Raw genomic sequence first — 12,574 nt, 5'->3', positions numbered from 1 at the left:
TCACTGTAAATTGTAAGCAGTGCTTGGTAAGAATGGCATTTCACGCGTGGAAAATAACCTCATGTTGATACCTGTGTGTGGGAAATATAAACTCCTTAACATTTGGTTCCAGGAATTGCTTCTGGAAAAGTTAGCCAACTGCTGAAGGGTAATACCAGGAAGAAGTCTGTTTAGAAGTTTATGAAGTATTGCACATCTTAGAATGTCTGTTATTTAACGATTACTGCTTTTGCTTGCTACTAATCGTAGAATCACAGAATGGGTTGGGTTGGAAGGGACCTTAAAGCCCATCTAATCCCAACCCCCTGCCATGGGCAGGGACACCTCCCACCAGCCCAGGTTGCCCAAGGCTCCTCCAGCCTGGCCTTGAGCACCTCCAGGGACGGGGCATCCACAGCTTCTCTGGGCAGCCTGTGCCAGGGCCTCACCACCCTCTGAGTGAAGAATTTCCTCCTTATATCTAATCTAAACCTACCCTTTTTAGTTTAAAACCATTACTCCTTGAATGACCTAAAAGCAGGTTAAGTTTCATAACGTGTACTGAATATTACATTTTCAAAAGAAAGCCTACATTACGATGCACTGTTTATTGTTCTGATAGAAACTTGGCAAATATGAAATAATTTGTAGTCTGAAACTTAGTTTTTAAAGACTAATAATAGTCAGGAGATATGCTTCGTGTCCTATAGTCTATTTCTTTTTTAACTGACTTTTAAAGGTGAGGAAAGTATCGGGAGAAAACATTTTGCTTGATCCTTGGAGAGATTTAAGAAGTACTGAATTTAGATGAAAGTGAAGTTTCTGTATAAAATCTTGAATGAATTTCTTGTTTGGAGAAGTTAAAAATTGTATATTGTATTATTTTTTCTTTATGAGAAGTGTTAACTTCGTTTTCTGAGTTCTAATGATAAATTTAGTCAATAGGCAAGCATATGAAACAAAAATTGCTTTACAGTCAAATATACAACAAACCCAAAGCCCCTATTTTTTCCACTGTTTTGAGTCCAAGCTTTGGGTTTTGTAATTATTGGTTCCGTTGGGTGATTTTAATCTAAGTATCATTAAATTACTGCTTAGAATATACAGAAAACCAAATTTGATCGTTTTTTGATGACTTCTAGCTTCAAAACATGTTTATTTTGTAGGAACTCATCGAGGATGGGCTGCAGTACAGATGCGTTTGCTTCATGAACTCGTGTATGCCTCCAGAAGAATGGGCAATCCTGCTCTGTCTGTCAGGCATCTGTCCTTCCTTCTCCAGACCATGCTGGATTTTCTTTCTGATCAAGGTATGATTTTAAAAAAGAGGAGAGTCATCTGCACTTTTTTCTGTCCTACAGTGAAATAACGTGACTTTGCTTTGAAGTATACTTAATTTGAGAAGTAGTGGAGAGGACAGAAGTTAGAGAATTGTGTGCACACTGGGTAGCTGTTTGATGGCAATCAATCAAGTATACAGCGTTATTAATTTTAAATATTGCAGTGTCCTGACCTTGATACGTAGTAGCTAAAATAAAACTTTCTTAAATGTTTTCCGTCTGCTGGTTGACTGCCTCAAGCCTAATGCTCAATTTCCTCTGTAAATTTTTGGTGTATGATTGGAGGGCTTAATTTGGGATGTGTGGATGCGGCGCTAGGGATGTAGCTTAGTGATGGGACTTGGTAGGTCAGCTTGTTGGTTAGACTGCGATGGTCTTTGAAGGTCCTTTCCAACCTAGAGGATTCTGTGGTAAAGAAGTCCTCTAAGGGAGTAGGCACAGTCCTTGTCCCTGTGTTTGTGACAATGAACTTGTAGCAGCTGAGCAAGATGGAATTTAATTCAGCAGTTGCTTTTCCTCCTTTCTTCTTTAGTAATGGGCAAATGTTGCTCTTTGGTGACTCCTGCAACCAACAATTTAGCTGGCAGGCTTCAGCTCTTTGCCTACTCACGAATTCCCTTGTTTGTTTAGTGGCTAAATCAGTAATGGAGGAAGGAGAGGAACAGAGAGGAGCTGGTATACTGGAATAAATAATCTGCCTCTCTGTAGGTCTTAGTTGCTGTCAGAAAGGTTTTCCAGATTTTTGGGTTTTCCAGGGCTCTTATGTGAAGCTTCATTGATTTACGTATGGAAAGCTTCACTGAAGAAAAAGCTTTGAGCTGTTCCACGTATGTCCACATGTTATTGCTAATCCCAAATCCTAAAAAGGTCCTAAAACCAACATATTTTTGTATTTGCCACTAGGTTTTGAATCTCCGTGAATGTTCTCTGTGTTTCAGTTTCCTCTGTATAAAAAAAATGAAAGCTGAAATTCTAGTCTTTCTTGTCTTCAAACCTTGTATGTCTGAGTAAAGCTTCCAGCATCATGAGACCTCTGATAACTCTGACGATTAGTGTCTTTGAAAAATTAAAACTCAGTGCTCTCCAAAGTGTTTGAAATGTAGCTGAATCTTTTTATCCATTTCTGCTGAAGGGGTCCAAAATAAAGCTCGCTATTGTGTTTGAAATCTTTTGCTGATAGTGTGTTGCTCAGACATGGTGAGTATTCCAAACTAGAGTACCAGTGAGTACTGGAAACTTATTTCTGAATTGTATTTTTTTTTCTTAATTCTTCTGAGGCTGTTCTTGTGTGCTCGTCTGCAAGGATTCGTTTAGCATAGAAAATTACTGCGCATTTATAGCGTTCTTTTTCCATTATTATCAGGAAAAATACAAACAAAGAACCCCCTTGAACCATGGATTGTGGTAAAGGACTAAAGCAAGATGCTTTGTATGTGTAAGGCTTTGCTACTTACTATTTATTTAAAGTCTGTGAACAGTTTCCATTATATTATGAACTTACAAAGTGTTATAATCTATTTGTAACTTCACACTTTTTAAGATATAACTAGTATTCTTCTCTGATAATCATGACTGAAACGTCAGGGTTTTCTTTACCAATAAGGGTTTCGTTATGAAATTGAAATAACACAGTAGCGCTGGAGTTTAAGAATGCTAAGATTTTATTATTATACTCTGTGGAAAGTTGCCACATTAGAAGTTAAGAGGTAGAGGAAAATTCACTCTTTTTAAAATAATTTTTTTACCCAGAACTATTTCTTTCTTAAATAAAGCACACTTCCTATTTTTAAAGCTTTTAATTGAGGATACATGTTAAATCCTGTGCTTATATTTAAAATTCAGACAGCTTGCAGGTCATCTTTAAAAATAAAACCAATGGAAGTGAAAACTCTAAACTGGAAGGAAGTTACCAGGCAAACTTTTGGTACTGGAACATAATCTAAGCCTTTTATGTCTCTGGATTTGCTTCTTGTAGACACAGAAAAGGAATATTGGCTCATTCTATCTTCTTAATCTAGTTCTGTTCATTTACTACTTCAGCTGAAGTTGAGGAACTCGGATTTCAGCAAACAGAAAAATTTGATTTTGCTTCAAGTCGAATTTAAGAGGATGAGATTTTGTATTTATAATGAAAAATCTAATTAGAAGCTCTTGCTCCTATTCACAGAACACAAAAGCATTGTCTAATAGTCTGTGTTTAAAACAAAACTTCCTTGTATTTGAATTAATTAAATGATGCTGATAATTATTTTAAGAACACAATTTTTGTGTATATGTACTGGAACTACAATTTCCAAACATGCAAAGCCAAATAACAGTGTCATCAAATACATGGGAGCTGTCAGTCGTCATTTTAATCAGAGTCTGATTTAAAATCAAGCTATTTAGTTACATAAATCTGTAAAATGCCATCTTCTGGTTAGCAAAAAGAGGTACCGAACTCTGCTTTAAAGCTCTGTGATCTCCAACCATTATGTTGTAATGTTAACAACCCCTCGAGAATCACTCCTCCTTTCAGAAAGAATTAAAATGCGCAAATACAAAGTTGCTTGGAATTAAATCCATCTCTTTTGCATAATACTTTTTGAAACATAACACTGCGTACAGCTCACGCTGAATTTAATTTGGGTAAGGTCAGATACTTGAAAAACAACATTTTTTTTTTATTGATAGTATCCATAGTTCTTAAAAGGACTGTAATTTATATTGCGAACAAATGATCCTGAGGGGGCTCATCTAGTAGGGCTTTTCTAAGCACAGAGTTACTTGAAAACAGCAGTTACTGGAGGGTGACCATCCGCACAGAACTGACTTTCAGAAAGCACGTGTGGCACCCCTGCACATTCGGGTTCTTCCAGATGTTCAGTGGGTTTTGAACTCCGTCACGCCTGATGCTTTGGTTACTTCCCTGGTGACAAGGATCTCGGTGCACAGAAGTGGCCTTTTCTCACTGTTCGTGGTATGGCATGAAACGAGGAATGCTTTGCTACTTCCTTGGACAAGTTCAGGTCATTAAATATTTTCCACGTTTGTCTCTTCAATTACTTGAGGAGATCATGTTCACCTTCCGGTGCTTCTTAGCGTCATTAAGATCTTCCTGCCCTCTGGCTGTTCTCCCGCTTTTCAGCGTTCTGATGAGGTGGTGGGCTGTACATCTGAGATCTCTGCTGATCCGCCTGTTGAGTCAGCAGTGTAATTACTCTGCCTTGCGTGAAACACGCAGAGGTTAGGCTTCGCCTGTTGACCAAGCATTCTGGATACCTTAATACTTAAGGTGAGTGACACGAGGTGAGAGAGAGAACAAGATCTGGAAGTGCTTCCTGAAACGTGCGAGGGTGCCTTTCTGTCATCCGTCTGCGTCACTGATTCTTCCTACATCATTGGATACAGCTGCAGCCTCCGCTGCCAAACTGCAGGACAGAGGTTGGTTCCCAAAGCAGCTCGAGATTGTGGTACTAAATATGAAGGTGCACGCTGACTTCTTGACACTAGTTCTATCTTCTGACCTTGGATAACCAGCAGGCAAAGGTAACAGGAGAAGTATTCCATATTTTCCTTCTGTCCATCGTAGTTACTGATTTTGGACACGGCCTGCGTGGCTGTCTGAGCCCTCTTGGTACCCTTTTGGTGCTTCTCTAGCCAACGGGATCGCCAGCACAGGTACACCTGCAGCGTTAGCATGGCCCTCAGTGTCTTAACGTGTCTGTTCTGCTGCTTTTACCCTCCCATAGATCAGCACGATAACTCTCTTCAGAAACAGAACAGTTTGAAAAATGATGGTGTGGCCTCATGTATGTATGTCGACCTTTCAACAGCAGCGAGAGAACAGTGGGCATCGTGCAATTCAGTCTTTCTGCGATGACCTTTGTCTTTAGTCTTTTCAGCAGCAGTGGTGACCAAAAATAAATAGGCTAACCTCCACAGCCATGGCCACAAAATGCCTGGCAGCCTGGCTGGTAAGATCCACTTGTCATTCCACTTCTGTTGATCTAGTTGTCAGGCTTTCTTTGCTCACTGCCTGTAAGATTTTGAACAATTTTGGCTTATTTATTTTTCTACTGAGTCATGACAAAATTTGTTTTAGCCCTAGCTAAACTACAAATGATACCCTGGGCTTCATTACAGATACGCTTTAGACGCAGGCGTGCCCTCTGCAGAGCACATCGTCATCACTCTAGCCACTGTCACTGATTCTCCGAAGGACATGAAATCTTCAGTGAAAAGAATGTTTTGACATTTCTCTTCACGCAGAGGTCAGACGAAGTCCTGCATGTGATGCAGGACTTTGGGGGGTCGCTCTTGCAGTGGCTGGGTGTTTTTTTTCTACAGAATCAAACCTTATTAACAGTTCTTCAGAGTCCTTTAAGAGGGGTTTTTGTGTGTGGAATTTCATTTGCAGTGTGAATGCTTTATACACCTTCCTACAGGCCTCGCACAGGAAATACCCCAGCATTGCTGAGATCATTCCTTGTTCAGACAGTGACTGCATGCCATGACTGCATCGGGTCAGTAGGATGAGCGAAACGTGGTTCTGTCTAAGGAAAAGGTCTTTGCTCTTTTCAGAGGTCCTCTGTTGATTTCCCAAAAATACCCTGAGTCATATAAATGTCACGGACATGACTCTGAGCCCCGAGGTGGCACGATTCTGTCCCTTCTGCAGGGCTGGCTGTTGCTTGCCACTTCAAAATCACACGGCATGTTAATCTGTGCCATTCAAACTTCAGGGTTTGCAAGCTCGGCTCCAGGCTGTTTTCTCATGCAGATAATTTCTCGCTGTCCAGAAGCTGCTTGTTCTCCGCCGGTGCTGAGATCATCCTCCTCGATGGGGAATTTCTGCCCAACCTTATGCTAAATGCTCTTTCAGTTCCCCTTGTCCTCTAGATGAGTCGTGACGGACTTGTCAGCGTTGGCTGGGCAGACGGCTTTGATAGCTTAGAGCTGGGGGTAGCTGGAGGACCACGGACTGCGTGACAATAATCTGAGATCACTTTCATACCCTTTTCTCTTCAGAATTTCTTTTCAGAACCTTTTCATGCTCCTTTCAACGCTGTCGTGTTCAGGAGATGGCTGGCATGTCAACTGCCAAGGGTGCGGTCTGTCCCTTTTTGCAAAGAAGCGATGGGCTTAATCTTGGAAAAAATCCCCAAACCTTGTTTACCTCTGGCAGTTGTGGTTAAACCTGGGTCGATCGTAATTTGAACATGTCAGACTCGGTATCTGACAGCTCTTAAAATACGCCTTTCTATCTCATAGCTTGAAAGAGGAAACTACGTAGTATTTTGCAGACATTTTTATTTATAGAACAACTTGCATATGCATCCGCTTGGCGATATTTAAATTTCAAATTGCTGTGTAGAAATACGGAAAAGAGTGAAGGATATTAAACCAAGCTCGTAAAAATTGACAGCTAGACCAAAACCAACTGTGCAAATGCCCTTAAGTGTGACCCTTCTGCCAAGCCTATATTGGCAGCAGTAGAGACCAGATTTAGTTTCTGGGGATCCTTACATAAAACATTGTCTTCAGTTTGCCCCTGAACGCTTGGGAAAGTTAAATCAAACTGCATCAGCACTTAGCGAATTATAGTTCCCCACACGGATTTGACTAATGGCATCTCACTGAAGAAAGGGATTCAGAATAACCTACAAACCTCTAAATAACTGCTGCTCCTCTTGAGCACGGGATAATTTAAAACCACCTTGTTTTGCGGGACTGTAGGAGCAACTTGTTAGTGTTTGTTCACCTCGCCGTGTCCTGTTCTCTTGTTTATGTCTTACTGTGATATTCTCACTCTTCCCTTTTTAGACTGCTTGTAGTAGGAGTTCTTAAGAGCTTCAGTTTGAGCCGGTTGTTTGCCATTTCCGCTGCCTGTTCCCAGTGTTCCTCTTTTTTTTCCCCTCCTCTCCATCATATTCAGGTCGTAAGCAGCAAGATGGTAAGTATTAGAAATAAAAATGAGGATAAACAAGAATGCTTGATTTTTAACAAAAACAGACAACCCTGTCAGTAGCATCGAGGAGCTACATAGAAGTAATGAAGCTAATTGGAAGAAATTGGGAGTGGTGTGCTTGCTGCTTGCATGGAGACCACTTAAAGATGTCATAGTAGATTCTCTGTAAGTGTATTCTCCCCCTTCTCCATTAAAACAAATCCAAAAATAGTGAAAAAGCAGGGCAAAATAAATACAAATGGAGAAAATTTACACTATAAAAGTGTATGTTGTGTCCAAACACAGAAAGTAAAGGGGAGCGCCGACTGTGACAAGTTAAATGGGGGGGGAAGGAGGGAATCATAAGCCCAAACCAGATTTTGTAGAGTAATTTGCTGAATGCTTGAAAGCTAGTAACTTCTTCAGATGCGCTGGAAACATGAAGCCTGCCTGAACTTTTGTAGAAATGAACCGTAACAGGCGTAAAACGACACCCTCAGGGAAGATGGAGCCATAGCAGAGAAGTTGATGAAGGTTTCCTTTTTAGGAAGGAAGATTTCAAGGCAAAGCCCTTCCTCTGCGGAGAGTAAACCTGATGAATTCTTTCAAAGAGTTAACTCGGAATGGTTTATGATGGGGAGTGATCTGACCTGTAAGATGAATAAAGTTCACCAGATAAAGTTCAAAGGTGCTAAAAGAATTTAAAAATTAAGTAATTGAACCTCTGACAGTTGCAATTAGTGGATTTCTTAAATGGTCCTTATTCTCCTTTCAAAATTGTAAGTGGCAAATGAATCTCTGCATCTTTTTTTTTTAGGACTTCATAGTTACTTCAGTAACTATCTTGAGAGTAGAAAGTAAGAGGTGCTGTACTGGAAACCTTCTCTGAGAAGGTCTGCTTACGCTGAAACTAGTCTCAAGTAATCCCCTGAAGTGTGTGTGGTGTAGGCACCAACTGATTCCCTCTATGGCCTCTCTCCTTTTGTGCTGTAGAACTTGCTAATACAGCCATGGCCTGTCAGCACTGTGCAGTGTTTTATAGCTATAGGGAACGTTGCTCCTCAATACTACCTTTCCATTAGGACAGCATTTCCCCATGGGTTCCCTACAGTACATAAATGAATTTTTAGAAGGATAGAAGCTACTGACTTCAAGGGCTCAGAAGAATGGAGCTTTAATCAGACTGAACAGAGAGTGTGGAAATTAAAATTAGATGCAAACTTCTGAGTTGAGGTGAGTTTTACTTAACTGACAGTACTGAACTGTTCTAATGCGCTGCGTTGTGTTTTGGTTGACAAAGTGCCTGCAAGGGGGTTTTGTGAAACCAGTAAATCTTTCAAACAGGAGCTACTCTGCTTGGGCTTGTAATGCTAAAATGAACCAATTTCTGGATGGAGACTGATCCAGTATAATTACAAAGGGAATATTTATAGCAGCATGGGAGGTTCTTAGCCATGGATTGGAAGCATTTTTACAGCTTCAGCGTAGTGCCATATCTTATCTATGTGTGTATATATAAAAGTGTGTGTGTATATACATATAAAAATATAATTGAGCAGGCTTAGCACCTTGTGTGTGTTAGAGGTGTAGTAGTGGCACAGTGTGTTTGAATATATTAAAAAAAAAAGCTTGAATGTAAATGCTTTCTGACATACTGTAATAAAAATCTTCTGAGTTTGGACTTGAAGTAGGAGGAAGTTTCTTAGAAGTCACTTAACTCATTCATCATGGTACTCTATATAATCAGATAAATGGAGAGGACCAGGAAATGCGCCATACACAAGCCCACTGGCTAAAGTTTTGTTTTCTTTTTCCTCCAACTCTTCCACCTCTCTTGCAGTACTGCAAAGAATGACGCTACATACTCATATTTAAGTTTTCCCGTACGAGGTTAATGTATAAAGGCATCAGTAACGTGGACGGTATTTAGGATTTGTAGATTTGGAGTTTAGATTTGAGTTTTGCTGCTTTTGTTCTAGTTCTCTTTTGTTCAGTTCTGTGCTATAAAACTTCAGCACAGTTACCTGCTCCTGTTGCTGGGAGTTGTTTATCTAAAACGCTCCTGCATATTTTAAAATCTTTTTTGCTTTCTTTTTATTATTATTATTTTTAATACAGAATAGTAGCAGCCAGGTAAAACTCTCTGGGTTTATAACATTCTTTTAAAACCTCACTTTGGAACTGGTGTTTTCTAGAGGAGCTGGCATGTTAAACAACTTCACTCTAAAACCACATTTAAAAAAAGACGTTGTTTATTTTCATGAAGTACATGTTTGGTAGACTATGCTGAAACTTAAGGTTGCTGAGAGGAAAACCAAAACGCTTATAGTTTACCTGTTTCAAATGGTGATCTGCTTATCCTTGTGTGGCTGGAGTAACTCTGGTTCAGCCTACAATTAGGTCAATTTATTAATTGTGGAGTAAATAAGTGAGATTGACTAAACTAGTAACAAAATCACCAACAGGAATGAGAGATTTAAATTCATTTGGATAACACAAGATATGAAGGCTAGCAGTTTGAGTCAGTGTTACATGAAAAAAAAAATGCTGTAATGTAAATAAAATGAACACTGACTCAAACTGCCTGGCATTACAAACAAAGCTGAATGTCTTTCACGCAATTTACCTTAGTTTAGACTTGTATTGGACTTGATGAGGCGCAGACAAAACCTCCAGCCTCTGCCTTATCCAAATTCTTATGTGAAACAGCAAATCCGGCATTAAAATAAAACGGTGCATTTCTTTATGACAGAAAGTTCTTACTAAGTTGTTTTAAAGTCATTCATGAATAAAATGAAATTTCCAAGCTGTACGTCAGAATTCCCATCATCATGTAGTTGCCTCTTGTTTTTTGAAGAAGCCTGATGTGATTGATTGAGAGAAGAGGTGTTCAAACGAAGACAACTTGCCAAGCTGTTGTTCCAGAAAAAAACTGCTTTGAGGAAGACATGCTTTAATTGACAATATGAAGACATGAAGAATTTGTGGTGTATTTGCTAATGTTTTGTGCTGAAGGAAGGTATTTTTATATTAACTATTTTACTAAAATCCAAATATATGGCCTTTATATGGCTTTAACAGACTCAGTGCCCTCCTAATCAAGGCTGCTACTGCAAGCAGCAGTTCATATGTAAATAGAAATACAGGTGTTTAAAAGATCATCCATCCGCTTTGGTGATCTCCCAGTATTATGTTCGTTTGAGTACGGTTGGGTGTGCTTTGAAAAGGACAAAAAGATTCAGGAGTGATACTGAAAAAATGCTTTTTCGAAAGGATTGGAAAACTCAAATATGTTAGCTGAGAGAGCTGGCATGTTTTCGTTATCAGTTTTCAGACAGTTGTCTTGTTCTTTAAACAATTAAACTGGCCTTTTCTCAGGCAAGAGGAGTCTCTTCTCTTTATTACCACTGATGGAAGCATCAAAACTCTGAATTATGTTAATTCTCTCTGGCCAAATTCCAGTGACTTTGCAGGACAGTATAGTGAGGAGAGAGCTCCTACAGAAATTACCATGATGTTCTTACCACCTTCTGTCTTTGTGTGCTTCCTCTACCCAAAACACCAAATCAGGTGTGTGTAACAGTGGGCCATTGTATCTGTACATTTTTTACAAAGCCTGCTTTGCTCAGAAGTGGCTTTGTAGGAGTTGTCTTTAACTTTTTTATTGTTTTGGAAGTTAGCTTTGCTTCGTTTGCTCCACTTTATGTAAAGATAGGTCTGCTGGTATTAACGTCAAAAATCATTAATATTGCTCAGTGGTTTACATACTGATTTTGTATGTACAAAATATATTTTGAAATGTTTTTCAGAGAACACAGACATCTGAAGTTAGCTCAGGTACAGTGGAGAACTAGATGCTGAAATTTTAACGGCGTTTTCCTGAACTCTCACTTCGGCTATCCCAATATTTTGAGATTCCATCTAAAAGTATTTCTGTGCTGGGTGTGAATTTCAGACTCACTGTGACATAATGTGTACACATTTTATATAATTGCTAAAAAATCTTGTAATAAAAGACCAAATTTCCAAAAAAACCCTTTGTGTGTTTAGGCAGTCTCTTTCCATTCTTTCTTTCTCTGTGGTGGTCTTCAGAAGCAGAGAGCATTATCCTGACACAGACAACTCCCCTATATTTCATCTATTTTGAAACCAGATATTTTCCTTTTCCCTCTACCCTGCAATGTTAGGAGTAAAGCCAATGATTGCTCTTTCAGAGATGAACTATAACTACTACACAGCAAATAACTGAATCCCCTCGTACTCATTGCCTCCTTGTAAGGATGGAGCCACTTTCTTTGCTGCTGTTCATAATGATCTATTCATGAAAGTGGGTCTTACTTATCAAGCTCTCTGGCTAGCACAGATAAATTATTTTCCTATCGTTCCTTCTCTTTTCCATCTCAAACTGTGAATTTTATTAGTTTTAGTCTCCGCTGTATTTATTTAGAGATTTATTTTGCTTGATTTCTCGAAGAAGCAGGGTTCATGTAATATAATGTCTGCCAGTCCTTTCTGGTTCTCCCCGTGAGAATATCTTTTAAGTCTATAGACAAAACGTGGTGTGGAGATGTTAAATTTGTTACGTTAAACGCGGAGATCAGAGATGTTAAGTTTGTTCCAGTTTCATGACACTTATTTATCCATAGAAAAGGTAAACGCTAACGGTGCCCTGAGAGACAAAGCAACTTGCTTGAGACCCATGAGCAGTTTGAAAGCAAGGTTAACTTGCTCCAAGTCTTTCTCTTCCAAAAAATATTAGAGGTGCAATTTACTACAAATGTAGAAAATGCTGTCATCGAATTCCTGCCAGACTTTATGTAATGGAAAAACTGGTGATGCTTGCCTGCAAATTAGAGGAGACCTGCTCTGTTCTGCTGAATTAAACAGCTGAAATACTGAATAAGTGGGTTGATCGGGCAAGTCTTGCTAAGACGCTTCGCTTACAACGTTAGCTTTCTTGTGGTAGTGGAGAGGGATGCACTGAATGTACAAATCGGATGCTTAACTGTCCCTCTGCATCTCTCCCAAACTAGAATTTGAGGGACTCTTTGAAAGGTCACGAAGAGCTCTGCACGCGAGCTGTAAGCTACGTGATTAACTTCAAGGTAAAAACAATTTGTAGCTGTTAGTTTATGAATACTCACTTACTGCTCCAGCTTTTGTTGAGGGTCTTAAAGTGTTTTGTGGCCTTTCTGAATTCCTTTTTTTCTTTGAAGGATGAACAGGATCTTGATGGCATGGTGGTGCAGGAGATCTCCACGGTAGCAAACACTTTCTATCTTCTCTAGTTGGAAGATGGCTCATCAAGCAATTTTCTATTTTGTGA

General features: G+C 39.5%; 1 protein-coding gene across 8 annotated transcripts in view; it reads left to right on the top strand.

Annotated features, from left to right (window-relative positions):
- TRAPPC9 (trafficking protein particle complex subunit 9) overlaps positions 1 to 12,574 on the top strand; it is a 465,357-nt gene that overhangs the window by 26,982 nt on the left and 425,801 nt on the right. For all 8 annotated transcript variants that reach the window (XM_040547346.1, XM_040547344.1, XM_040547347.1 and 5 more), the window contains one exon: positions 1,146 to 1,289. In XM_040547346.1, coding sequence (XP_040403280.1) covers positions 1,146 to 1,289 — 144 coding nt within the window. The remainder of the gene's footprint in view (positions 1 to 1,145; positions 1,290 to 12,574) is intronic.

Source organism: Cygnus olor, chromosome 2 (assembly GCF_009769625.2).
Source record: "Cygnus olor isolate bCygOlo1 chromosome 2, bCygOlo1.pri.v2, whole genome shotgun sequence".
NCBI classification, from domain to species: domain Eukaryota; kingdom Metazoa; phylum Chordata; class Aves; order Anseriformes; family Anatidae; genus Cygnus; species Cygnus olor.
This window is presented reverse-complemented; position numbering and strand designations above follow the sequence as displayed.